Source organism: Mandrillus leucophaeus, unplaced genomic scaffold (assembly GCF_000951045.1).
Source record: "Mandrillus leucophaeus isolate KB7577 unplaced genomic scaffold, Mleu.le_1.0 Scaffold189, whole genome shotgun sequence".
Taxonomy (NCBI): domain Eukaryota; kingdom Metazoa; phylum Chordata; class Mammalia; order Primates; family Cercopithecidae; genus Mandrillus; species Mandrillus leucophaeus.
The window spans coordinates 776,896-802,881 of record NW_012101909.1 but is presented as its reverse complement, the minus strand read 5'-3'; the positions used below and the strand labels follow the sequence as shown (position 1 = coordinate 802,881).

The 25,986-nt window shown below is 39.2% G+C and overlaps 1 protein-coding gene across 2 annotated transcripts in view; it reads left to right on the top strand.

Annotated features, from left to right (window-relative positions):
- The window catches only part of LOC105538274 (chromosome unknown open reading frame, human C18orf25), a 117,341-nt gene that overhangs the window by 56,536 nt on the left and 34,819 nt on the right, over positions 1-25,986 (top strand). For both annotated transcript variants that reach the window (XM_011978084.1, XM_011978083.1), the window contains exon 2: positions 12,161-12,945. In XM_011978084.1, coding sequence (XP_011833474.1) covers positions 12,231-12,945 — 715 coding nt within the window. In that variant the 5' untranslated portion in view covers positions 12,161-12,230. The remainder of the gene's footprint in view (positions 1-12,160; positions 12,946-25,986) is intronic.

The window sequence follows — 25,986 nt, the reverse complement described above, 5'->3', positions numbered from 1 at the left end:
CCTTGTTCTCTCATTCTCTCAAGGGAGATGGGTATACACCCTGTCCACTTGGTGTTGAAGCTAAATTAGATAAGCAGCAGAAGGTGTCCTGCTAGGCCCAGTCCTAGATTGCAAATGAATCAACAGGATCGATCACCTGTTAGGCTTTCTTTTTCTTTTTTTGTAAGCCTGAATTTCTGTGACAGGAAAAGTACTATAGCCTCTTGTATGCAAAGGCTTTGTTTTGTTAGCAAAACATTGACTTTCTTTAAAGTTGCCTCTCTTTTTTGGTCTAAGTAGAAAGCATTATTTATAAATAAGTTCAGAGTATTGTTTTGTAAAATAAAGAAACATCAAATTCATGAATTACCTAATATTAATACTTTTGCATGTGGAGCAGCAATATAAGTTAACTGGTTTATGTAGACCATATTTGAGGCATTAGCTGCTTGTGTTTCTTACAGTTCTAGGTTGGTAATGTAAAATAAATAGATGCAAGAATGCTAGCAATTAGAATACCCTATTTTACATGAGTGTAGAGGAAAATCTTACTTAGAAACTATCATTTAACGGGCTATGCTTTTGTCAGTTTATGGTGTCAACTTGTGGTTTCAACTGAAAAGGAAAAGGGCCTGTGGCAACAATAAACTTGTAACAGCAGATGACTTTTTGCGTTCCTTACATTAGGAAGGAGGATACAGTTTTAGTTTATTCGTTTTTTTCCCCCTTCTTTTTTTTTTTTTTTGGAGACGAATCTCGCTCTGTCGCCCAGGCTGGAGTGCAGTGGTGCGATCTTGGCTCACTGAAACTTCTGCCTCCTGGGTTCAAGTTACTCTCCTGCTTCAGGCTGCTGAGTAGCTGGGACTACAGGAGCCCACTACCATGCCTGGCTAATTTTTTGTATTTTAGTAGAGATGGGGTTTCACCATGTTGCCCAGTCTGGTCTCGAACTCCTGAGCTCAAGCAATCTGCCCGCCTTGGCCTCCCAGAGTGCTAGGATTGTAGGAGTGAGTCACCATACCTGGCCTATTTGTTTGTTTTAATGGGAGCATTATGTCATTTTAGTGATGTTAAAGGATGGTTAATGATGGTTGTTCACAGGTAATACGGAAAGGGGTAAAAAACAAGTCTTAGCTTATTGAGTGCTTAATGATTTTATACAATGCTGTGTCTAAATTTTCAGGAGGATTTCTGGTAGTGCTTGATCTTTGGTAAGATTCCATTAATCATGGTCCTTTCTTACAATCTAAGTCTACAGGAAGTTGTTAACAATCTAAGAAGAGCATTTCGAGAAGGAATGTTTTCTCTGTGTTTTATGGGTGTGTCTTATTTCTCTCCAAAAATAATTCCTTGCCTGTCAGTTTATATATGAAAACAATTGATTCACATCTTTTGAACTTTAATTTATGTTAAAGTCTCTTCTGTGTTCACTGTGGTTTTTCCCTGGATGAAATGATGTATTTAGCCATCACCTGTCCTTGTATCAATGATGTCAAAATCTGTATTTCTATATTTTTGAGACCTGTGGATTGTTTTGTTTTGTATTTTCAAGACAGAGTCTCACTCTGTTGCCCAGGTGGGCATTATTTAATTCAGTGCTGCAGTCCTGGCTCACTGCAGCCTTGACCTCGTGGGCTTACACCATCCTCCCACCTTAGCCTCCCTAGTAGCTGGTACTACAGGTGCGTGTTACCGTGCTCGGCTAATTTTTTAATATTTTTTTCTATAGGTGGGTTTTTTTTTGTTTTGTTTTTTTGAGACAGAGTCTCGCTGTGTCGCCCAGTCTGGAGTGCAGTGGCGTAATCTCAGCTCACTGCAAGCTCCGCCTCTCAGGTTCACGCCATTCTCCTGCCTCAGCCTCCTGAGTAGCTGGGACTACAGGCGTCCGCCACCACGTCTGGCTAATTTTTTGTATTTTTAATAGAAACGGGGTTTCACTGTGTTAGCCCGGATGGTCTCGATCTCCCTACCTCGTGATCGACCCGCCTCGGCCTCCCAAAGTGCTGGGATTACAGGTGTGAGCCACCGCGCCCGGCTGTAGGTGGGGTTTTGCCATGTTTCCCAGGCTGGTTTTTAACTCCTGGACTGAAGCGATCTTCCCACCTCTGCCTCCCAAAGTGCTGGGATTACAGGCATGAGCCACTGCCCCCAGTAGAGACCTGTGTTATGAGGATTATCCAGTCCAAATCCAGGTTGATTATTTCTCTACCACCAAGCTTTTTTTTTTTCTTTTTTTTCTTTGCTCTGTCTCCTAGGCTGGAGTGCAGTGCCATGATCGTGGCTCACTGTAGCTTCAATCTCCAAGGCTCAAGTGATCCTCCCACCTCAGCTCCCTGAGTAGCTGAGACTACAAGCATGCACCATTACACATGGCTAATTTTTTAATTTTTTGTAGATACAGAGTCTCACTGTGTTGCCCAGGCTGATCTGGAACTCCTGGCCTTAAGAGATCCTCCCACCCCTGCCTCCCAAAGTGCCGGGATTATAGGGCTGAGCCACTGCTTGGCCTCTACCACCAAACTTTTTACTTTTCCTGTAGTCTACCTGTAGTCACCCAAAGAGTGGTCTTCAGCCCCATTTTTTCTCTTTTAGAGAACTTCCCTGATCTGTGATGAAACCTTGTCTCCTCTCTCTTTAAAATATCTTCTCTCAAATCTGACTTTACTGATACTGTTTGATCTCATTTATGGATAATTTAAATAATATTTTCGTTTCAGACATTAAACACTATCTCTTTGAGAATCACTCAACTGAGTTGTTGGGGATACTTAAAACACAGTCCTTGTTTTGTTTTCTCTGCCCTGCTATCAAACACAATTTATTCCTTTTATCTTAATGTATGTTTGTACCTTTTAACCCACTTCTCTTCATTCTCCTCCTCTCTCTGCCATAGCCCTTTTTTTATTTTTATTTTTTTTTTGAGACAGGGCCTCACTCTGTCACCCAGGCTGGAGTGCAGTGGCATAATCACAGCTCACTGCAGCCTTGACCTCCCAGGCTCAAGCCATCTTCCCACCTCAGCCTCCCAAGTAGCTGGGCTACAGGCATGCACCACTATGCCCAACTAATTTTTAAATTTTTAATAGAGACAGGGTCTCACTGTGTTGCCCAGGCTGGTCTTGAACTCTTGGGTTCAAGTGATCCTCCCACTTTGATTTCCCAAAGTGCTGGGATTACAGTCGTGAGCCACTGCACCTGGTCAGTTCTTACTGATTTCAGTGTACACATAAGTGATCCTTCTGACACTACTCAGTAAGTTCTGTGAGGAACTCTCCTGTAAGATTTTGTCTACCACCTTACCTCAGTCACCTACTTCCATGGTTGTACCCTAACCAGGGCTTCTTGAACTATCCATTGTGAAGGACCAGCATATTTTTATTTCTAGTCCACTGTGGATTGATTATTTTATAACATATGATAAAAATCGATTACTAGGAAGTTGAAATACTGATTTCGATTGTCGTAACAATATAAAGTTGTTACAAGTTTCTCGGTAATTACTCAGTTTCTATACTTTTTTTTTTTCTTTTTGAGATGGAATCTCGCTCTGTCACCCAGGCTGGAGTGCAGTGGTGTGGTCTCGGCTCACTGCAACTTCGGCCTCCTGGATTCAAGCCATTCTCCTGCCTCAGCCTCCCGAGTAGCTGGGGTTACAGGCGCATGCCACCGTGCCCGGGTAATTTTTGTATTTTCCGTGGAGACGGTTTCACCATGTTGGCTAGGCTGGTCTTGAACTCCTGACTTCATGATCCACCTGCCTTGGCCTCCCAAAGTGCTGGGATTACAGGTGTGAGTCACGGCGCCCTGCCTTCTATATTTGTTTCACTGCAGGTGTACATTGATTTACAGACAACACTTTTAGTAGCATTGTTTTAGATCCTGTCAGTTATCAATAACTGTAACCCTTCCATAATCTGTTTCATTCACAGCACTCTTGGATTCTATCTTTCCAGCTCATTCTTTATAGTACCCTGATTTCAATATTTTTTGGCTCTGTTGGGATGTCCATTCCATCGGCCTATCCCATTTTTAGTGCTGTGTACCTTCTTGATGTGATCATTAGAATGATTTCCTTGCATACCCTCTTGCTTCTTTCTTGCTTCGTTCTACTTGTTGGGCAAAACTAAAATTCTGGTTAAATCCAAGATTTACCTTGTTGCACTTGGATTTATGCAGCTGAACTTGAATGGAGAAAAACATATACATATATACCAGTCTTTAAGTTCATGGCTACAGTCCTTAGAGTGGGCCCTTACTATTGCCTGGAAATTATATTATAGTATATTGTACTTCCCTGGTTCCTTCACTTTCCTAGTAGTGTTTCACACCTAGTCCTCTGATCAACTTCAGCACTACCTCATTCATCCTCACCTTAACTGATGACCTTGCTTTATACCTTAAGAAATTTGCAATCCAAAGAAAACATACACAGATTCTTATAATGTTTATCATTAGTCCATGCAAAATTAGAATGATGCCTTTTTTCTTGATAATACTTTTTGTGTTAAGGTCTGTTTTGCTTATTGCAGATAAAGATGAATCAGCTGGGATGGTAGTTGATTATATGATTTTCTGTTCTTAAATCTTTTTTTTTCTTTTCTTTTTTCTTTTTTTTTTTTTTTGGAGATGAAGTCTCGTTCTGTCGCCAGGCTAGAGTGCAGCGGCCTGATCTCAGCTCACTGCAGCCTCTGCCTCCCAGGTTCAAGCGGTTCTCTTGCTTCAGCCCCCCAGTAGCTGGAATTACAGGCATGCGCCACCATGCCCAGCTAATTTTTGTATTTTTAGTAGAGACGAGGTTTCACCATGTTGGCCAGGATGGTCTCGATCTCTTGATCTTGTGATCCACCCAACTCGGCCTTCCAAATGCTGGGATTACAGGTGTGAGCCACCGTGCCTGGCTCTGTTCTTAAATTTTTTATGTGTCCTTATCTATGTGAAGTAGACATCAGCCAGTTACAGTGTACAGTTACTTAATTACAATTGTGCAAAGTACTGTGAAGGAGGATAATGTGGGTAATATGCATTTCCTAGGGGTAATATTAGTATGTAATTTTATCAAAGGCTAAAAATATTAGCCTGTATTATTACCAAAGGATTATTCTGATTTCTGAAGGGTAGCCAGCAAGAGGATAGGCACAAAATGAAAATGACTGTGAAAGGCCAGAGATCTGGAAAAAACTCTTTTTATGTGACATTCTTGGTAGTTGGAGGGAGCTGGAGTGTGAGTGGCCCAAGATGAAAACTAGAAAGGTGGGCAGGGGTTTTGAGCAGGGGAAAGCAATCACATTTTTCCTCTTAAGTTTGTGTTAATGGTCCCATAATTTGGAAATTGAGCATTGTGAATTGTTCTGACTGTATGAACTATTGTACTCAGCAGTTTTAATCTCTGTCAGGTTCTCCGTAGCAGATGTTATAACACTTCTTCATTTTTTTTTTTTTTTTTAACAAACCCCCAAGCCTGCCTTCTTTTTCACTTTGTATTAAGCTTTGCTGACCAAGAAGGAGGTCTGATAAGAACTTCCTCAACTTTTCTCTTCCAGATTTTCACAAGTAGCCTTATTCAGCTTTATACTTTACACTCCCTGTCTCCTGTTTGAGCACTGTATACTGCTTAAATTCCGTGGTTTAACTCTGAACTGTACGCATCTTTTGTTGTCTTAGTTTCTTAAAGAGTACAAGGACTAAAAAGTGAATTCATTTTCATTGTCCGTAATTAACAACCTGTTTTTTTTTTTTTTTAAAGATGGAGTCTCGCTGTGTCACTCAGGCTGGAGCGTAATGGCGTGGTCTTGACTCACTGCAACCTCCGCCTCCTGGGTTCAAGCGATTCTCCCGCCTCAGCCTCCCGAATAGCTTGGACTACAGGCGTCCGCCACCACACCTGGCTAATTTTTGTATTTTTAGTAGAGATGGGGTTTCACTATGTTGGCCAGGCTGTTCTCGAACCCCTGACCTTGTGATCCATCTGCCTGGGCCTCCCAAAGTGCTGGGATTACAGGCGTGAGCCATCATGCCTGGCCAACAACGTGTTTTTTCAGATTGTTGCATATAATCTATTTTCCTCCACGTTCACCACTGATCAGAAAGCAATATATAATCCCTTTTTAAAGGGAGAGAAAAACATCAAATAAATCTCAACTTGCCTTTACCTATCCTCCTCTACCCTATCTTCTAGAACTTTAAAAATTACTTTCTCTCATAAAGATAACATATTTACCTTGTAGAAATACTGCTCTGCCTACTGTATGGAAAACAGGTTGGTGCATAGGAGAAAGACTGAGTCTGAAGAGAGACAGTGATGGTAGTCAGTACTATTGAAAATAAATGATGGAGGTTGTGTCTAGAGTGGTGACAGCAGAGATAGAGAATAGTGGACAGACTAGAAAACTGTTAAGAAGGTGGGATTGATAGGAATTAGTGAATGATGGAAGTGGTGAATGATGGGATGCAGTGAGTAAAGAACAAGGCATTGTCAAAGATAACTCAGGTTTTTGACATGAGCAACTGAGATAATAGCAATAGTGCTATATACTGAGCTAGAGAAAGCCAGAGAAGGAGCAGAGTGGGGTGGATCAGAGATGATCTGGATTTGGATATGATGTGATTATGGTACCTTTCCAAAATCTAAAGCTATCAACTGGGTATTTGGGTGGACTGGTATAGAGTTCAGAGATCTGAGCTGGAGAAATAAAATTACTAGTCTAGGGATGGTGTTGGAAAATGTGGGTTTAGAAGAGCTCACTTTGGGCCAGGCGTGGTGGCTCACCTGTAATCCTAGCGCTTTGGGAGGCCGAGGTGGGTCGATCACTTGAACTCAGGAGTCTGTAACCAGCGTGGGCAACATGGTGAAACCCCGTCTCTACAAAAAATACAAAAATTAGCCAGGCATGGTGGCTTGCACCTGTAGTCTCAGCTACTTCAGGGGGCTGAGGCGGGAGGTGGGGTGGGAATAATTGGGCCAAGGAGACAGAGGTTACAGTGAGCCAAGATGGTGCCCCTGCACTCCAGCTGGGGTGACAGAGTGAGACCCTGTCTTAAAAAAAAAAAAAAAAAAAAGGAGAAGAGCTCATGTTGGTGGATGGGCAAAACACCTAGACCTAGGACTAAATCCTGAGATTTGGTAGAGGAAGTTAAGCCTACAGAGTAGACTGGGAAGGACCAGCCAGAAGAATAGAGAAACCTTGAAGCCAAAGAAAAGCATTAATTGGTTTAAAGAACAGAGTAGTCAGGCATAAAATGCTGCTTAAATATTAAGTAAGATTAGGGCCAAAATATGTTGGATTTAGAGATAGGGAGGTCATTAATGACCCTGGTAATAACTCTTCCACTGTTTTTTTTGTTTTTATTTTTTGAGACAGGGTCTTGCTCTGTCACCCAGCCTGGAGCGTACTGGTGCAAACACGGCTCATGGCAGCCCTGACTCCCTGGGCTCAAGGCATCCTCCTTGCTCAGTCTCCCCAGTAGCTGGAACCACAGCATGTGCCACATGCCCAGCTAATTTTTTTTTTTTTTTTTTTTAGACGGGGTCTTGCTCTGTCGCCCAGGCTGGGGTGCAGTGGCCGGATCTCAGCTCACTGCAAGCTCCGCCTCCCGGGTTCACACCATTCTCCTGCCTCAGCCTCCCGAGTAGCTGGGACTACAGGCGCCCGCCACCTCGCCCGGCTAGTTTTCTGTATTTTTTAGTAGAGATGGGGTTTCACCGTGTTCGCCAGGATGGTCTTGATCTCCTGACCTCGTGATCCGCCCGTCTCGGCCTCCCAAAGTGCTGGGATTACAGGTTTGAGCCACCGCGCCTGGCGCCCAGCTAATTTTTAAATATTTTGTAGAGATGGGGTCTTGCCATGTTGCCTAGGCTTGTTCCACTGGTTTGATAGAAGGAGGTGTCAGGTTGGATTGGGCTGCAGAAGGGAGTGTGAGAGTTAAGGAAATAGAAGTTTATACAGCTCTCATAATAAGATCGACTGTGAAAGAAGAGCATGATACCTAGAGAGGGAGATGTGAGATTGAAGGTGATAGGTCGAAGGAGGATTTCAAAAATGAATGAATGAATGTTCCAGTTGGATGTGACAGGTGGACGAGAGCCAAGGAATAATCAATAATGTAAGGTTCTAGGGAAATGAGAGGGGTATGAGCTCTAGTACTCATGTAGAGGAGGTTGCGTTTAGATTGGAGGGAAGAACAGCATGGGGGAAAGTGCTGTTCTAATAGGAAAAATGTTGTATATTTATTACTTCACTGAATGTAAATTTACTGTCAACGTTAACCCAGAGGGTTGATAACCTTTTATGCCATTTATGTGATGCAATTCCTATTTGACAATTATATCATTTTATACTGCTAGCTACTTGACTGTTCCTACCAGAAAAACCTATTTTTTTTCCCTTGACCAAAAACAATATATGCAGTAAATAATCTGGTCATTTGGAAATATTACTCTTTATGTATGATATCATTTCCCCCTGTGGTTAGCACACTTTGTTTTTATTCCACTGCAGGGAGTTTAGTCAGAGCTTATGTTTTCACTTTCTGTGACTTTTTTCTCCTGTATTTAATTAATTATAGCAAAATTCCACTATAGGGAGAAAGCATAGTAGAATTTATTGACTAAACTTGACCCAAGAAAAAGTCTCCTTTTTCTTCAGAAGACTTTCATGTCAGAGTGGATTTTTGAATAGATAATGTTTGTATACGTTACAAATTCAAGAGATACAAAACTGCATACCGTACTGTCTTCTCCTGTTCCCTTATTCACCTGCTTTCCTTCCCAGTTGGTATTACTATTTTCTTAAGTGTCTTTCCAAAGTCTGTGCATTTACAGGTAAACTCATGTAAATGTAGTTTTGTTATTTATTTACATAAATGCTATAATGTATCTTTTTTCATTAAAATTGCATGAGAGCTGTTTCTTATCTCTCTGTATAAAATGCTTTTTCTTTTTTAATGGCCACATTGTATGAACATACCATGATGAGCTAACTTGTGTCCTATTTATGGCCACTACTAGTCTTTTGTGATTGATTTGAGCATATTTAAGTGGTTTTATCTGCAATACCAGTTACTAATTTAGGTAGTAGAAATTAAATCTCAGTTAACACTCAAATTTAAGGAACTTGAAAGATAGTCATTAAATTGAATGATGTGCCATATTGTCATTTTTTTTTTTAACAGGGAAAACAATCTAGATTTGCTTGTGTTATCCACACAACTTATTTCTTGAAGAAACAAGAGTTGTATGGTCATTTTAACAAATTTACTTTTCAGTCTGATGCTGTATTATGTACTTTGAAAATATCCAGTGCTGCCTTCTTTCACAAATTGAGACTTTGATGCTTGTCCTATATAGCTGACATTAATTTCCTCTGAGTATATTTTCTCAGATATTTTAACCTTAAGAAGAATTTTTTTTTTTTTTTGAGACAGAGTCTCACTTTGTCGCCCAGGCTGGAGTGCAGTGGCGCGACCTCGGCTCACTGCAAGCTCTGCCTCCTGGGTTCAAGCGATTCTCCTGCTTCAGCCTCCTAAGTAGCTGAGATTACAGGTCCCTGCCACCACGCCCAGCTAATTTTTGTAGTTTTAGTAGAGATGGGGTTTCACTATCTTGGCTAGGCTGGTCTTGAGCTCCTGATCTTGTGATCCACCCGCCTCAGCCTCCCAAAGTGCTGGGAATACAAGTGTGAGTCACCGTGCCCGACCTTGAGAAGAATCTTTATTCCAGAATATACAACTTGAATCTCCATAATATAATTAACTCTCATTTTTATTCAGTTAGAAAATCTTGGTCCCCTCCACTGCTAAATTTGGCTTAAAGAAAAGAACTTGGGTTTATTCCTCATACCTGGGGGTATTTTGTATCTATGAATATTTTATTTCATGTTTGTATTGACAGCATGCTTTATTTATAACGGTCTCCATTGGTTTAACTGTTACTCCCTCTGTTGGCTTTCAGAGGTGTTACATTTTTTTGTAATGGGGTCAGAAAAAATATTTATGCTGATTTTCACTTAGCTCCAACATTAGTACTATAATTGATACAAATATGTGAAGTAGGCTGCACACAATATTGTTTTATTTATTTTTGATTTATTTTATTTGTTTTTGAGATGGAGTCTTGCTCTGTCGCCCAGGCTGGAGTGCAGTGGTGTTATCTTGGCTCACTGCAACCTCCGCCTCCCAGGTTCAAGCGGTTCTTTTGCCTCAGCCTCCCGAGTAACTGGGACTACAGGTGCTCACCACCGTGCGTGGCCAGTTTTTGTGTTTTTAGTAGAGACGGGGTTTCACCATGTTGGCCAGACTGGTCTTGAACTCCCGACCTCAGGTGATCCACCTGCCTCTGCCTCCCAAAGTGCTGGGATATAACAGGTGTGAGCCACCACTCCTGGCCTAGGATTGTTTTAAATTAACAAATGTTTCAGTGGCCATGAATGTTCTGGTTTCCATGAATGTGTTAAGGAAACTTAATCAGAATGCCTGTTTTATCAACAGCTGAGAACAGGGCTATGAAAAACAAAACAGGTATACAGAATGTTTGTATTAAGCAAAAAGTGGACTTGGCATGTTAGATCTGTTTTAAAGGATTTTTCAAGTATTTCCTAGTTTTTGTCTACTATAGATTGAACTATCAAGTTAACTTGATGGAGTGAGATGCTGGAGATGCCATATTGCACCTAACTAGCATTCCATATAGATTAATGGTTGTGTGTGTCTGTGACCTATGGACATGATAGTTGCTTTCTGTAATGTAACACTTACAGGGCAAGTTATTTACTTGCTTTCTATATTTAGCATCCTCTTTAAAAACCACCAGATTTTCAATAGGTTCTTGGAAACCACAACTTTAAATGGAACAAGATACTGCTGGTCTTTGAATGATGTCCTTTAGTTATAACGTTAATGAAAAAATTGGTTTTGTTAAACGTCATTTCACTTAAAGTCTCAGTTTCCAAGAACCTATTGACGATGTTAAGTAAGGACTTAACTGTATAGGTCATAAGCTTTTGAGGTTAAATATTATGTCCTGTACCTGTATGGTTTATTGGAGTTGTATCACTCACAGTGGTGGTAGAGTGTTAGGATTTAAATTTAGCATCCAAAGTGTAAAATGGGTGTAGAGTATTTTCTCTTAAATCCTTAATTCATTCATAGAATATACTAGGCTTTCTGGATTCTGTATTTAGTGACCATTGTTGATAAAACATCAGTTTAAACACTAGCCTCACATTCAGCATGATGAGGTATGTGGGAGCTAGGTAGGATTGAGGAAGCATCAAATTCTGGCCTTTCATCTTAATGCTTCACTAGAGCAACTCCTATTAAGGGGACTGCAGACAAGTTTGATGCATAGTATTTGGTTGCTCATTTGCCAAATGCATGTAATTGGATTGTGCATGTGTTTTTGTTTTTTTTTTAAACATAAGTGTAGGGGCCAGGTGAGGTGGCTTACTCCTATAATCCCAGCAGTTTGGGAGGCCACAGTGGGTGGATCACTTGAGCTCAGGAGTTCGAGACCAGCCTGGGCAACATGGTGAAATCCTGTCTCTACAAAAAATGCAAAAATTAGCCGGGTGCGGTGGTGTGTGCTCCTGTAGTCCCAGCCATTTGGAAGGCTCAGGCAAGAGAATTGCTTGAGCCACGGCAACGGAGGTTGCAGCTGAGATTGCACCATTGCACTCCAGCCTGAGTGGCAGAGTGAGACCCTGTCTCAAAAAAAAAAAAATTTGATGTTTCTCTATTGTAACTCCCCTCCTCCTACCTCCTTTCTTTTTGGATTTGAATGTAAAAGTAGTCATTCCAGGTAATGCATTTCTAGACTAGTGTTAAAGCATTCTTTTTCATTTATATCAAAGTCAATACATGCATATTAATTATATCAGAGTTTTGAAGATTTCTTTCTAGAACACTTTAAATAAAATTGTAAACTGGAAAATGTTCGTTACATGTTGGCCTTGCAAGTTCAGTAATAGTGATTAATATTATGACATTTTTAGTAGCTCAGTATGCTTAGATTTTGATGGTATTAGTCCTTTGAATTTGACTTTTGATCAGAGAAGCAGATAATAATATGTATATATTTTAAAGGCCTGTGTAATGGTAAGTTTTGCCCCACCGACTTATAAAGGTAGGCATGTTGTGTTGACCAAATAATCTGGCATTCTGTTTATTGACTTTGTGTGTTTTTGTACAGGTTGCTTTCCTGTTGCATCTTTGATATCATTTCCTAGACTCTACTCCATGATTTAACTTGAAATTCTGAAATGAAGATGGAGGAGGCAGTGGGAAAAGTCGAAGAACTCATTGAGTCCGAAGCCCCACCAAAAGCATCTGAACAAGAGACAGCCAAGGAGGAAGATGGATCTGTAGAACTGGAATCTCAAGTTCAGAAAGATGGTGTAGCGGATTCTACAGTGATTTCTTCAATGCCCTGCTTGTTGATGGAACTGAGAAGGGACTCTTCTGAGTCTCAGTTAGCATCCACGGAGAGTGACAAGCCTACAACTGGCCGAGTTTATGAGAGTGACTCCTCTAATCACTGCATGCTTTCCCCTTCCTCTAGTGGTCACCTGGCTGATTCAGATACATTGTCTTCCGCAGAAGAAAATGAACCCTCTCAGGCAGAAACAGCGGTAGAAGGAGACCCTTCAGGAGTGTCTGGTGCCACAGTTGGGCGCAAGTCTAGGCGGTCCCGATCAGAAAGTGAAACATCCACTATGGCTGCCAAGAAAAACCGGCAATCCAGTGATAAACAGAATGGCCGAGTCGCCAAGGTTAAAGGTCATCGGAGCCAAAAGCACAAGGAGAGGATCAGGCTACTGAGGCAGAAACGGGAGGCTGCTGCAAGGAAGAAATACAACCTGCTGCAGGACAGTAGTACCAGTGATAGTGACCTGACTTGTGACTCAAGCACGAGCTCATCGGATGATGATGAAGAGGTTTCAGGGAGCAGCAAGACAATCACTGCAGAGATACCAGGTAGAGGATGTTTTTTAAACTGACTGTAAAGTACCTGATGGCATTCTCAGCTGTCAGGCTCAGTTAGATGAGTGACACTTGAAAAAATCCAGGAGACCTGCAGCTCTGTGTAAATTTGAAGACTGCAGTCTATTACAAGACATGGCCAATTTATAAAACCTGTTCTGAGGTTTCCAGTGCACTTTAGCACATCAGGAAAAAAAAAATTAAATGGTTAATGATAGGGACAAGATTATTTTTAAGTAATGGAATTTCTCACAAGTCTCTCTGTAACACATTACCTGAACTCCCATCATTGCCTTTTTAGCACTGCTTAGATTTAATACTCACTGTTCAGCATCATTACTGAGTACATTCTCCTCAGGAATAGGCACCTTGCTTTATTATATAGCCACTGCACTCGAGCTTATAGTGTTTGAAATAACACATTCTATCTTTTGTTAAAGTTTTCTAATAATTTTTCCTCCAAAAACAGTAGTTTTATGTGTTTTACCCCATATTCAGTGCATGATAAGCTAATTATCCTTGTTACAAATCTTTCTATCTTAAGTTGTCACTCACATTGAAAAGAATGTCTTTCTGAAAAATTTTCCATTAGTTTCCCAAGCTTTAAAAAAGTTTGTTAGAAATCTGCTTGTTCTAGCTCTCATTGGTATAAGGGTCTGTAATTTATTACATATTTGGTAAATCTGCTTTCCCCATATTATTCCATCTGGTACTGTGTACTATAATACAAAGGCAGTCTTGAGATTTCATAGTGGAAGAAAGATGTATCTGAATGGCTCTTAAGTAGTGAATTCTTATTATCCAAGAGATCCTTACAATATAATCGGGAACATTTTGTAAACTATATGACGTTGAATAGGTCATGGCAGTATTGTTTATTGCCACATTGAAGAGGGGCAAGTTCTGATTTTCTAAAGTTTTACGAGTGACTATGTTTGTTTTTTCTCTCTGGTTTTCTGAAAGCTTTCTGTATCTACATGTGAAGACAGCATATTGCTGATATACAAAGAATATTTGAAGAAAAATCATATTGGTTAATGAAATCTATAGCTTCCCAAAGTTATATAAATTCAGTAACAAGAATGATTGGTTTTAAAGCACTTTATAGATGTTGAAGTTCTGATAATAAGTCTCGTTCATATAATATAAATATGAATCTCAAACAATCTTTAGAAATGCTTTTTACTGTTTTAATATCTCTGTTGAATTCCTTTGCTATCGTTCCTTGTAATAAAACTACCGGGAAGGGGATTTCAATGAAGCTCATCAGTTAAATGCATGAGAGAAACAGACTTTGGGGTTGTTCTAAGGCAGGTTTTAGGTATGTATTTTAGTTTTACATGTAATAATATTTTCAAGAAAACCTTATTAATACCTGTAAAATTGTGCATTCCTATATCTTGTTCTAACCTCTTAATCAAGACCTTGATGGATCTCTTAATACAATACTTAATCCAACTTACTAAACAGGGTCTTATGTAACTACCCCAATACTTTGCCTTTTTAAGGAAAGGAAGAAGGTGGGTAAACAAAATTCTCTCTGAAGACAGAACCCCATTGTAAGGTGGCTTGAGAAATGTCTTCATAGGCACTTTCCCTGTTTTGCTTAAATAGGTTAGATGTGCTTTGTTCGTATTTTCCTAATCTTCTTTCTAATTGAGTATCTTGATTACTGCTTAAAACTTAAAACACCAGTGGTCTATTTCTTGTCTCTTCTGAATTGTGTACTAACTGAACACCAAAGTAAATTAATTTAAATCTATAGTTTGGTTTCTCTTATTCACACCATTTAGTAAGTTTGTGGCTTTTGAAATATAGTTTTCTAAGGTAATCCTGGAGAATCAAATGGTAGATTGAGGTATAGGACCACTGTATATGACTGCCTGTGTGTGTGCTGGCAGTTTTGGGAGGTGCCATTCCCATAAGACAGGTATGAATGATCTGTACTGGAATTATGCAAAGCAGCAAAGACGGAACAACCTATAATTCAAATATTAGGAATTTCATTTCAATTGTCCATATTATTGTCTCTTGAAAAATTGTGACATTGTGAATTTTTAATGTAACAGTGATGTATCTTTCAGTTTCCTGAGTCACCTTATGACTTTGGGGAAGAGAGGAGGCACACTCAACTTTATAGTAAGAGCAGTTGTCAAAAAGTTGCATAAATTGTAAAGGTAGGATAAATTATGAACTGACTTGAGTTCAACAACATGGACATTCAGGTGAACTTAAGCTGGATGGGCCTAAGAGAATCTCTTGGATGTCGGAATGTTAATTCAGCTGTTTACACAGAATGGAAACCAAGTGGAAAAGTAAAAACCAATTATTGCCATCCTCTTTCATTAAGGTGCAACCCATTTAGTAATTCAGAAAATACTCTATAAGCTTTTGTTTGGGCTCAGCTTAAAAGTTGAAGGCGTTATCTTAAATAATTCCTATTAGGATATCCTAATACCTTAATCCTAAATGTTATGTCAAAGAATTGTAACTGTTAATGCATTTTCTCTTTGAGAGAGTGCAAGTAATTAATACAGACCAGTATAGTGCACGATCATACTTTGAGTTTGATATCTGGGCAACAGATGTTTATGATGATTTTTAAAGTCAGCAGTTAATTAACTGACAGCAGCTTAGTGTCGGCGCTAGATCATCTATCCTTAAAGGTTTTGGAAGTATATTGATGTTTTAAGGATCTGTTTGGAGGTATCATATCAAAATAATGCTGGCAGTATTTTCATTTGGGAGACTTAGAGATGAGTAAAGGGCATTTTATAGTAAATTTGTAATATTTTATGGTGAATTCATGTAAAAGTACTATGTGATGGTTATCTTGAATATCAAGACTTTTATCAAGTGATTTCTTTCTTTTTTTTGAGACTGAGTCTTGCTCTGTCGCCGGGCTGGAGTGCAGTGGTGCGATCTCTGCTCGCTGCAACCTCCGCCTCCCAGGTTCAAATGATTCTCCTGCCTCAGCCTCCCTAGTAGCTGGAACTACAGGCATGTGCCACCATGCCCAGCTAATTTTTGTGTATTTTTAGTAGAGATGGGGTTTCACCATGTTGGCCAGGATGGTCTTGATCTCCTGACCTCATGATCCGCTTGCCTTGGCCTTCCAAAGTGCTGTGATTACAGGCGTGAGCCACTGCGCCCAGCCATTATCAAGTGGTTTCTTTATGCATTATCTTTTTGTGCTTTGATCGTTCTCTGCAATTTTATGATTAGAGCATTACTTTTAATGGGGGGGCAGTTTCTCTGTAAAATCAGTTTTGAGACTAGCTCTATAAAGTCTGTAGTTGGAGGGATTTTGATTTTAATGTAAATAATGGACATTAGCCCTCATTCAGTTTGAAAAAGTTAATTTTCTGAACATACTAACATACATGCATGGGTATACATGGTCAGTGGGGAAAAGTTTTTCCAGTAACTGTTTTTCATAAATATTTAGCAGAGTGGACCTCCATACAGGGTACCTTTATCTTGTCTTTAATGATCTCCTTTGTGGTTAAATGCCTATTCACACTGAGGTTCCAAAAATAATACACCCCATGGTAGGTAAGAGTGAGTTGTCTTGGTTGGTTTGCCTTTGAAAATCTGATTTCTTTTGGAGAATGTCGTTGAGGGTACTGAGGACAGCTGTCTAAGTTTACTTGAATTCTCAATCCATGCAGCCAGGCTAGACCAGCTCAGCCCCACTTCAAGACAGGATCTCAGCACTCATTACTCACCATACATATTTAATGCAGTGAGCTGCATCATGACAAGCTATCATCTTAACTTATAGTTTTTCTCTGGTAGAGATAATTATACTTATTATACTTGATCAGTTAACTCTTGCTTAAAAATTAAAAAAATATTTTTAAGTGACAAATTATTTGTAGAAATTTTTGAAAATAGAAAAATGTGAAGTAGAAAATTAAAATCACCCATAATTCTGCTTTTGTTAACATTTGAATATGTTGTCTTCCATGATATATAACAAAATTTGTCTGGATATTGTGTATGTCATCCTTTCCTTCTTAGCATTGCGTTTTGAGCGTTTAACTAGAGCACTAAATATTCTCCCTAGAACATACGGATTTTGAATAATTTAGCTAATCATAAAAATAACTTCCCTAATGTTGGTCCTTTGGGCTCTTTTAAGTTTTTGCTGTTATGAGTTAAGGGTATGAACACTTAAGGCTCTTGACCACATACTGCCATACTGCTTTTAAAAAATAATTAAGTTGAGTGCGATGGCTCACGCCTATAATCCCAGCACTCTGGGAGGCTGAGACAGGTGGTTCACTTGAGGCCAGGAATTCGAGACCAGCCTGGTGAACATGGTGAAACCCCATCTCTACTAGAAATAACAAAAGTTAGCTGGGCATAGCAGCACGTGCCTGTAGTCCCAGCTGCTCCAGAGGCTGATGTGGGACGATTGCTTGAGCCCAGGAGGCAGAGGCTGTAGTGAACTGTGATTGAGCCTCTGCACTCCAGCCTGGGTGACAGAGCAAGACTCTGTCTCAAAAAAATCCAAATAAAAACAAAAATAAGTTTATTTCACCCAGGAGCTTGAGTGTTCACGCATTGTATTCTTGCTATGGAATATTAATTTTTTTAAAAAGCTTGCTGATTTGATAGAAGAGTGATATCTTGTCGATGTGGTGTCTCACGCCTGTAATCCCAGCACTTTGGGAGGCTGAGGCAGATGGATTACCTGAGGTCAGGAGTTTGAGACCAGCCTGGTCAACATGGTGAAACCCCATCTCTATGGGGAGAAAAAAAAAAAATTGGCCAGGTGTGGTGGCATGTGTCTGTAATCCCAGCTACTCGGGAGACTGAGACAGGAGAATTGATTGAACCTGGGAGGTAGATGTTGCGGTGAGCTGAGGTCACGCCACTGCACTCCAGCCTGGGTGACAGCAAGACTCTATTAAAAAAAAATGGTATTTTGATGTTAATTTGCATTTCTTTGATCACTACTGAAGTTGAAAAATGTTTAGCGATTTGTATTCGTTTGGTAAAGTCTGTTCATATTCTTTGCACATTTTTCTTCTGACGTGTTTTTTCTTACTAATTTTTAAGGCCTTTTAACCTTTTGGGGATTTAATTGCTTGGCAAATTTTAAATATAAGGCAGTGAGGAGGATTCATGGTTGAAGATCCCAAACCCACATAGTGAATCCATGAAGCACAGTAATTGATCTTTTTCCTAGATTGAATATCAAATGATTTCAGTGGCTAAAAGCCCCATGTCCCTATTTTAAGCCTTTTGTAATCTGGTTGTAGTTTGGTAGCTATTTAAGAGACTCACAAAATACATTGATAACAAAACACTGACACAAAATAATCAGATAAAAACTGTCTATTTTCAGCTTGGTAAATGCAAATCAGGTGGGTAAAATACATACGGTTTTCAATCTGGCTATGTATTAGAATCAGCTGGGTGGCATTTAAAACGTCTGATGCCCAGACCCCATTTTAGCCCCATTCAATCAGAGTCTTTGGAGTCTGACCCCAGGCATCAGCTTTAAAACTGATGACATTTATACGATCAGCCTTAGGTGATGACACTGAGTAGCCAGGGCTCAGAACCGCTCAGTTAAGCAATGATATGTTAAGTCTCCTATATCTGAAAATCACTGTGAAACTGGTAGTCTGATTCAATTAAGTTCTCTTACTGCTAATGGTTATCAAGTTCTAAACAGTGGAGTCTGGTTTTTTTGAAATTACATTAGTTATAAATTACAGCACAGTTCTATATTAATTAACAAGCATTAAGTGCCCTCTTTTACTTCATTTAAGCGATTATTTGAAAAGCATGCAATGTCTAAATGTGGTTTTCTATATGCTACAAGGTCTGGATGATGTTAACTTAATTAAAAAGCTTTAAAGTCTTACTGGTGGGTATCCTTTGGCAATTTCTCGTGTTAAAGCACCAAGATACTATTTTTGGCCTGCTTTTCTTATTTCCTAAAGTGAGTGCCTATATTAACTTTGTAAAAGGAAAAGCATAAAGTCTTTTTCTCAAAATAAGGTATATCTTAGTGTTAATAAAAGAGCATGTGTGTGTTTAAGGTGAGAATGTGGTCCCTTTTTTTTGTCATTGTTTTTTAATAGATTTTGTTTTTAGAGCAGTTTTAAGTTCACAGCAAAATCGAGCAGAGGAGACAGAGAGTTCCCATGTACCCCCTTCTCCCATATAGCCATGGCCTCCCCTACTATCAACATCCTGCACTAGAATGGACATTTGTTACAACGATGAACCTACATTGACACATCATTATCACCCAACGTCTGTAGTTTACTGTTAGGGTTCACTCTTGGTGTTGTAAGTTCTGTGGGCTTTGATAAATGCATCATTGGTCCCTGTTTTTAAGGCCTCAGAATGTCTTGCTTATCAGTGATTATTGCTTGTAAGAATCTTTATGAGGCTACAACTTACCTCACTGCCCCCAGCATAAATGTTCTTATTATCATTTTCAGCTTTTAAATACTCATTTTTAGTATTCATTGAGAAATAAATAATGCGAGAATCTAAAGCAGATCAAAGGAGGCATCTGATTTCCTGTCCTGTGCTTCAGTTTGCCCAGCACTTATAATGGGGCTTAAAGGAAGTTAAGCTTTAAATTTCATTTAGTCTTTTTTCCCATAAGCTAAACATACTAACCTTTGGGGAAAGTCATGTCCTTCTTGAGGGAGTTTTCATATAAACAAAACTTTTTTAAAAAGTGAGGACAGCATAGGGGATGGAGTAATCAGAGGAAAAGGAATAATATGAAATTAGAGGTTGGTGACCGATTTCATGAGGTTTTTATTTGCTAGGTAGAACTGGGCTAAATGTTTGTCTCACAGCCTTTTAGGCATTAAAAATAGGTGGCCTGACTGAATTAAAAATTCTTTTTTATCTAGGAGAAGCACAGTTGTATTTGATAGTGAGACATGAGAAACTTCTCTTTGCATCTTCATAAAAGGTCACTTTGTGATAAAGCAAACCATGTTTTCACAAATTAGTTTAACAAACGCTCAATAGAGCATTCCATAAGAGCATTATTTATAAGACTCTCGATGTAGGTTGATGGTATAAGGCCAAGATTGATTGATTCCATCAATCGTTCTTTTATTCAGCAAGTATCTGAGCACCTAGTCCATGGCTTTGGGGATACTACAGTGAGAGAAGTCTCTGTTGTCATGGAACTTAATCTTTCATGAGGAGACAATAAATGAATTCATCATATGCTATCAGGTAGGGATATGTGATGTGAATAATAAGCAGGATATAAGAGATAAAGATTGACTAGGAATGGGGTAGAAAAGCTATTTTAGTTAGTGTAGTCAAGAATGATCTGAGGAAGTAACATTTTTATTAGATCCCTTAGAATGAAGAGTTCAGTATAGTTTTATTAGAGACCTAAACTATAGGGGACCCAAACCAAAGATGATCTAGCCTAGTTCAAGGATGAAATTATATATGTATGGGACCATATCCTAAACTATCCTAAACTGGACCACTGTGCTACTGGGTATTAATAGTTGTACACATGTTTAGATGTTTGGAAAGTGCTGGATTATGTGTTAACAGATGTCATTTGTTTTAAACCTCAGGGCGCTTCAGCCATTAATGAAGGTGCTCTCCAGTGGGAAGGATGTGATTTGTAGTATATCCCAAACTTAACTACATTTTGTTTTGTGTGTGCATTTTAACACTTTACACAGACCAGTTTGTAAAAGCTGACCCAGAGGTATTCTGTATCATCTCCTTCATGTGGTTTTCCATAAGAATTAAAAAAAAAAATTAAAACAGATCTTTTGCGTGGTAAGAATCATCACCTGAGAGTGATTGTATAATGATTGAGTATGGGCCAGCTGACAAAAACAACTTTTTAGAATTTTAAAGTGAAAGGAGTTAAAATACTCAAGAATGCAGTAGTTCTCAACTAAGGATGTACATTAAAATCACCTGGGGAGCTTAAACCGAAACAAATCTTAGGTGCCTTGGAGCCACCCTAGGTTTTGGTATTTAAGCCTCTCCAGTTCTTATTGTTCAGCAAAGGTTGGAAACTACTGTTACAGATTCAGTCAGTTGTATTCAGCCTGTGTAGTAACAGAATACATGCTGCCAGGTAGATGTATTAAAGCTATGAAAAATAATATTATTTCATTATTTTTTTGGAATTAGTGGCTTTGATTAATGAATTTAATCACTACCTATGAATGCTAGATCTATCAGGCTCTTCTTAGCAATGCTTATGTCATTTTCCTGAGTAAGTGTGTCTTAATAAAAATACAATTTCTGAAGCAATAATGTTTTATGAAATGGCCTCAGTGTCTTTAAAGGTGCCTTCGGTCATGCTGGGGGATCTGAAGGAGCGCCCAGGGAAGTTACAGGATTACTTGACAGGGGTGCTGTGTGATAGGAACTGCACAGGCAGTGTCCTAGAAGAGGCCAGGAGCTGTTTTTCCAAGATGCAGAGGCAGACAGAGAAGTTCCACATGTGGATGGAAAAGGTAACTTACCCTGACACTGGCAAAGAGAACAAGCAGCTACTCGAACCGAGGGGACCTAAATGCAACTAGTTGGCCAAAGAATTTTCCCTATCACCCATCAAGTGCTTACATGGCAGATGCCTGATTTCCAAGTACTGCCACAGCAGCCCTTTGGTTCTTACATGACTTGTCCAAATATTGACAGTATGTCAGAGTTCCCAAAGATGTATAATTGCAATTTTCTAGTTAACGTTGCTGGAAATGGGAATATTACCTAACAACCTTTGAATCTATCACAAATGAATTGTATTGACAATCTGCATTTTGGATTGTGTGAGAAATAATATGCTTTTGCCCATTGTAAGTTTCTTTTGATGATGTTGCTGGGGTTTTTTTGAGACGAGAGTCTCACTTTGTTGCACAGGCTGGAGTGTAATGGCGCGATCTCGGCCCACTGGCCCACTGCAACCTCCGCCTCCTGGGTTTAAGCGATTCTCCTGTCTCAGCCTCCCGAGTATCTGGGATTACAGGAGCCCACCACCATGCCTGGCTGATTTTCTTTGTATTTTTAGTAGAGACAGGGTTTCACTATGTTGGCCAGGCTGACCTCGTGATCTTGAACTCCTGAGCTCGTGATCAGCCCACCTTGGCCTCCCAAAGTGCTGAAATTACAGGCGTGAGCCACCAAGCCCAGCCCTGATGATGTTTTAAAAGCTGCAGTAAAAAACAGCTTCCTTTTTAAAAATTAGGTATTTGCGACAGAAAGCCCCAGAATTGGATACATTTTAGCTTGAGTTTTGTTATGTATGGTTGGAACATAGAACCATATTTATACAATAGTAGGAGCCATCCTCTTCCTTGCTTTTTACCAAAAATAGAAATAAAACAAAAAACTGGAAATTTTAGTGAACCTAAATAGGTAGATGGTTAATTCCTTGAGAATCTCTTAGCACTTACTCTGTACAGACGCTGTTGACTTCTGCTTCTAATTGGGGGACCTCATAGTTAACTGTGAAGATCGTAGTTAACTGTGAATGTACTCCATGAACATTTTTATGTAATTATTCCACATGTCATTTAATAATCTAATTTTTTGCTAGTTTTTCATGAATTATATTCAGTATCACTTGTATGCAGAAGAACACAATACAGTTTTGAGCAAATATTTGCTATGTGCCTACTATTCAAGATAATGTAGGGAAAACAGATTAGACTGCAGCTTGATTTCATGCATGAGAAAAATAGTATTTTTCATTGACTTGGAGATGGATTTTTATTTTGAGCTTTAATTTAAAGCTCAGTGCCCAAGGTGGTAATCTGGTAGGCATCAGCGAGTGGAATTTCTGGTACCCTGATGTAAAGGGTACCTGTAGAGGATAAAGATAAAATGGTCACTATATCAAGGGTATGTATTGGGTGGGGTTTTAAATTGCTAGTGACTAAGTTTATTAGTGAATGTACTACCAGTTTAATTTTGTTTTCAGTCCTCGAATTAAAAATAAATGGACCTTAGTTATGTTAAATAACTCATAGAGCGTGTCAAAAGATAGGAAATATCACAGGATTGAAGGTCTTGCAACATGATGGATGTTTTTATGTGCAGCCTGGGATTGGTAAATGCTGGCATTTTATCTTTTAAAGATTTCTAGTAATAATGTGAGACACAGCTAAATTAGGATGACAGTCTTCAATAGGAATATGTAAGTTTGCTGATACTAAGTGGTTTTTTAAAATTGGGTTTTCCACTGGATTTTCTTTTTTTTTTTTTTTTTCCTGAGATGGAGTTTCACTCTTGTTGCCCAGGCTGGAGTGCAATGGTGTGGTCTTGGCCCACTGCAGCCTTTGCCTCCTGGGTTCAAGCAGTTCTCCTGCCTCAGCCCCCCAAGTAGCTGGGATTACAGGCACCCACCACCATGCCCAGCTAATTTTTGTATTTTAAGTAGAGACAGGGGTTTCACCATGTTGACCAGGCTGATCTCAACCTCCTGACTTCAGGTGATCCACCTGCCTCCGCCTCCCAAAGTGTTGGGATTACAGGCATGAGCCACTGCGCCTGGCCTGGATTTATTTTTGAGAGGAAATTAGTCTTTCACATTTATAATAACATCAATATGAAAAAGGTTCATTTTATTTAATGAAGTTGCCACTTAGGAAAAAATACCGAATTCTGCTTGTGTTTTTTAAGAGGAAATATAGGTGGTATATTTAGAGTCTCATATAAACAATCAAGATCTTCGATATCTCTCTCAATATTTGTTAGTAACGTTACTCAGAAAATGTGTCACCACTTTGTTTTGATTCAGTTCTATATCCACATATTTGTAACTTGTAAATTACCAGTAATAGACTGAACCAGGTTTTTTCCTTTTCAGGTTTTGAATTGAAAAATTGAAAATTGCTGCTTTATTTGTTTTTTTCATTTTAGAACTGGTTTTATGAGAATTGGAAGTTAACTTTGGGGGTGACTTATTTCTGTGTTCGGTTTTTGTTTAAGGATATATACATCCACAAGGATGTATATAATATATATGACTAGCAGTCTCTCCCTTTTTTTTTTTTTTTCATTTTTTGAGATGAGGTTTCGCTCTCATTGCCCAGGCTAGAATGCAATGGCGTGAACCCAGCTCACCGCCACCTCCGCCTCCTGGGTTCAAATGATTCTTCTGCCTCAGCCTCCTGAGTAGTTGGGATTACAGGCATGCGCCACCATGCCTGGCTAATTTTTGTGTTTGTAGTAGAGATGGGGTTTCTCCATATTGGTCAGGCTGGTCTTGAACTCCCAACCTCAGGTGAACCGCCTGCCTCGGCCTCCCAAAGTGCTAGGATTATAGGCATGAGCCACTGTGCCTGGTCGATCTCTTCTTTTTTTGTGTAATGATTTTTAGATTTTCTGAACTTAATATTTGACCAGTAGAGGTAAGGTTTGAACACGGGGAGCAACTTACAATAAATAATGTTAGTATGATTTTTCACTGTAAAATATATAAGAGTTTGTTATAACTGATGGGTTTCTCTCTGAAATGATAGTGCAACATTGGTTAACTATTTCCCCAAACAGACTTTTTTAAATCAAGTTTTACATCAATAGGAAGAACATATTGGTTTTGGATGACTGAATGAATTTTAATGAATCTACAGTCTTTACTTGAAGTTTAGGTATTTTCAGGGAAGTTCTGTTTTCACCTTCTTCCTGGAATCCCAGATTTTTATTAGACATAGATTTTTAGATGTAAGAAAATATTAATTTAATTTCATCATGTTAAAGACTACTTTTCTATGCATGTGTAAACTGCTTCAAGCACTTAACAGGCTTCTCTTTTGTTTTATGATATAATACTTAATATATTAAGCATGCTTTGAAATGCATTTTAAGATAGAAAAGGTTAATTTTTTTAAGAATAACATAGACAACTTATTGCTAGTGTTGTATTGACTGGATCCATTCTAATTTTTATTGTTATTGGATAATCAGGCAAGAGCTCTGTAGATTTTTTTTGCCTTTAAGAAAAAAATTTCAGTGGAATGGAATTAACAAACATAGGTAGGCTTTTTTTTTGGTGGGGGTTGGGGAGATAGGGTCTCACTCTGTCATCTAGGCTGGAGTGCAGAAAGGTGCTGTCTTGTCTCACTGTAACCTCTGCCTCCCAGGCTCAAGCAATCCTCCCACCTCAGCCTCCCAAATAGCTAGGACTACCACCTGGCTAATTTTTGTATATTTTGTAGAGACGGGGTTCTGATACATTGTTCAGGCTGGCCTCAGACTCCTGGGCTTAAGTGATCTGCACACCTTGGCCTCTCAAAGTGCTGGGATTCTGTGGGATTCGCATCTGGCCTAAAACATAGGTATTAATAGTTGATATTCAAGGTAAGAATAATATTTTGAATATTTGAAAACACTAATAATTTTGGAAAGCCTTTTCTACAAAATTTTGAGTAAAGGAAGAAAAAGAGGTTTTGGCAGAAAGATAAGGAATGCCAGAATACACTGGTTTAATTCTTAGAACCTATACCAAAATATTAAAAATTTATCCTAAAGTAAAATTTAACATCCCGTGGTTTGGAGAGTTTAGGAATAATTTATAACAGAAACATATATAGGAAAATTTTTATCTTGATTTTCAGTTTTTGCAGAGTGCTTTGAAGGTAATACATCTCTGTCTTAAGGAGTGTTGTTTTGAAAAACAATAGATTTTGCTTTACAATGGTTACACCTTTTCCAGGTAGAGCAATTAAAAAATTCCCCTTTCAACATACTTTGTTTTTATATTACAGACATTTAAAGAAGTGTCAATATGGGAAGTACTTGTTGTTTTTCGAGACGAAGTCTCGCTGTGTCGCCCAGGCTGGAGTGCAATGGCGCTATCTCAGCTCACTGCAAGTTCCACCTCCCAGGTTCACACCATTCTCCTGCCTCAGCCTCCTGAGTAGCTGGGACTATAGGCGCCTGCCACCACGCCCGGCTAATTTTTTGGTATTTTTAGTTGAGATGAGGTTTCACTGTAGCCAGGATGGTCTCGATCTCCTGACCTCATGATCCGCCTGCCTTGGCCTCCCAAAGTGCTGGGGT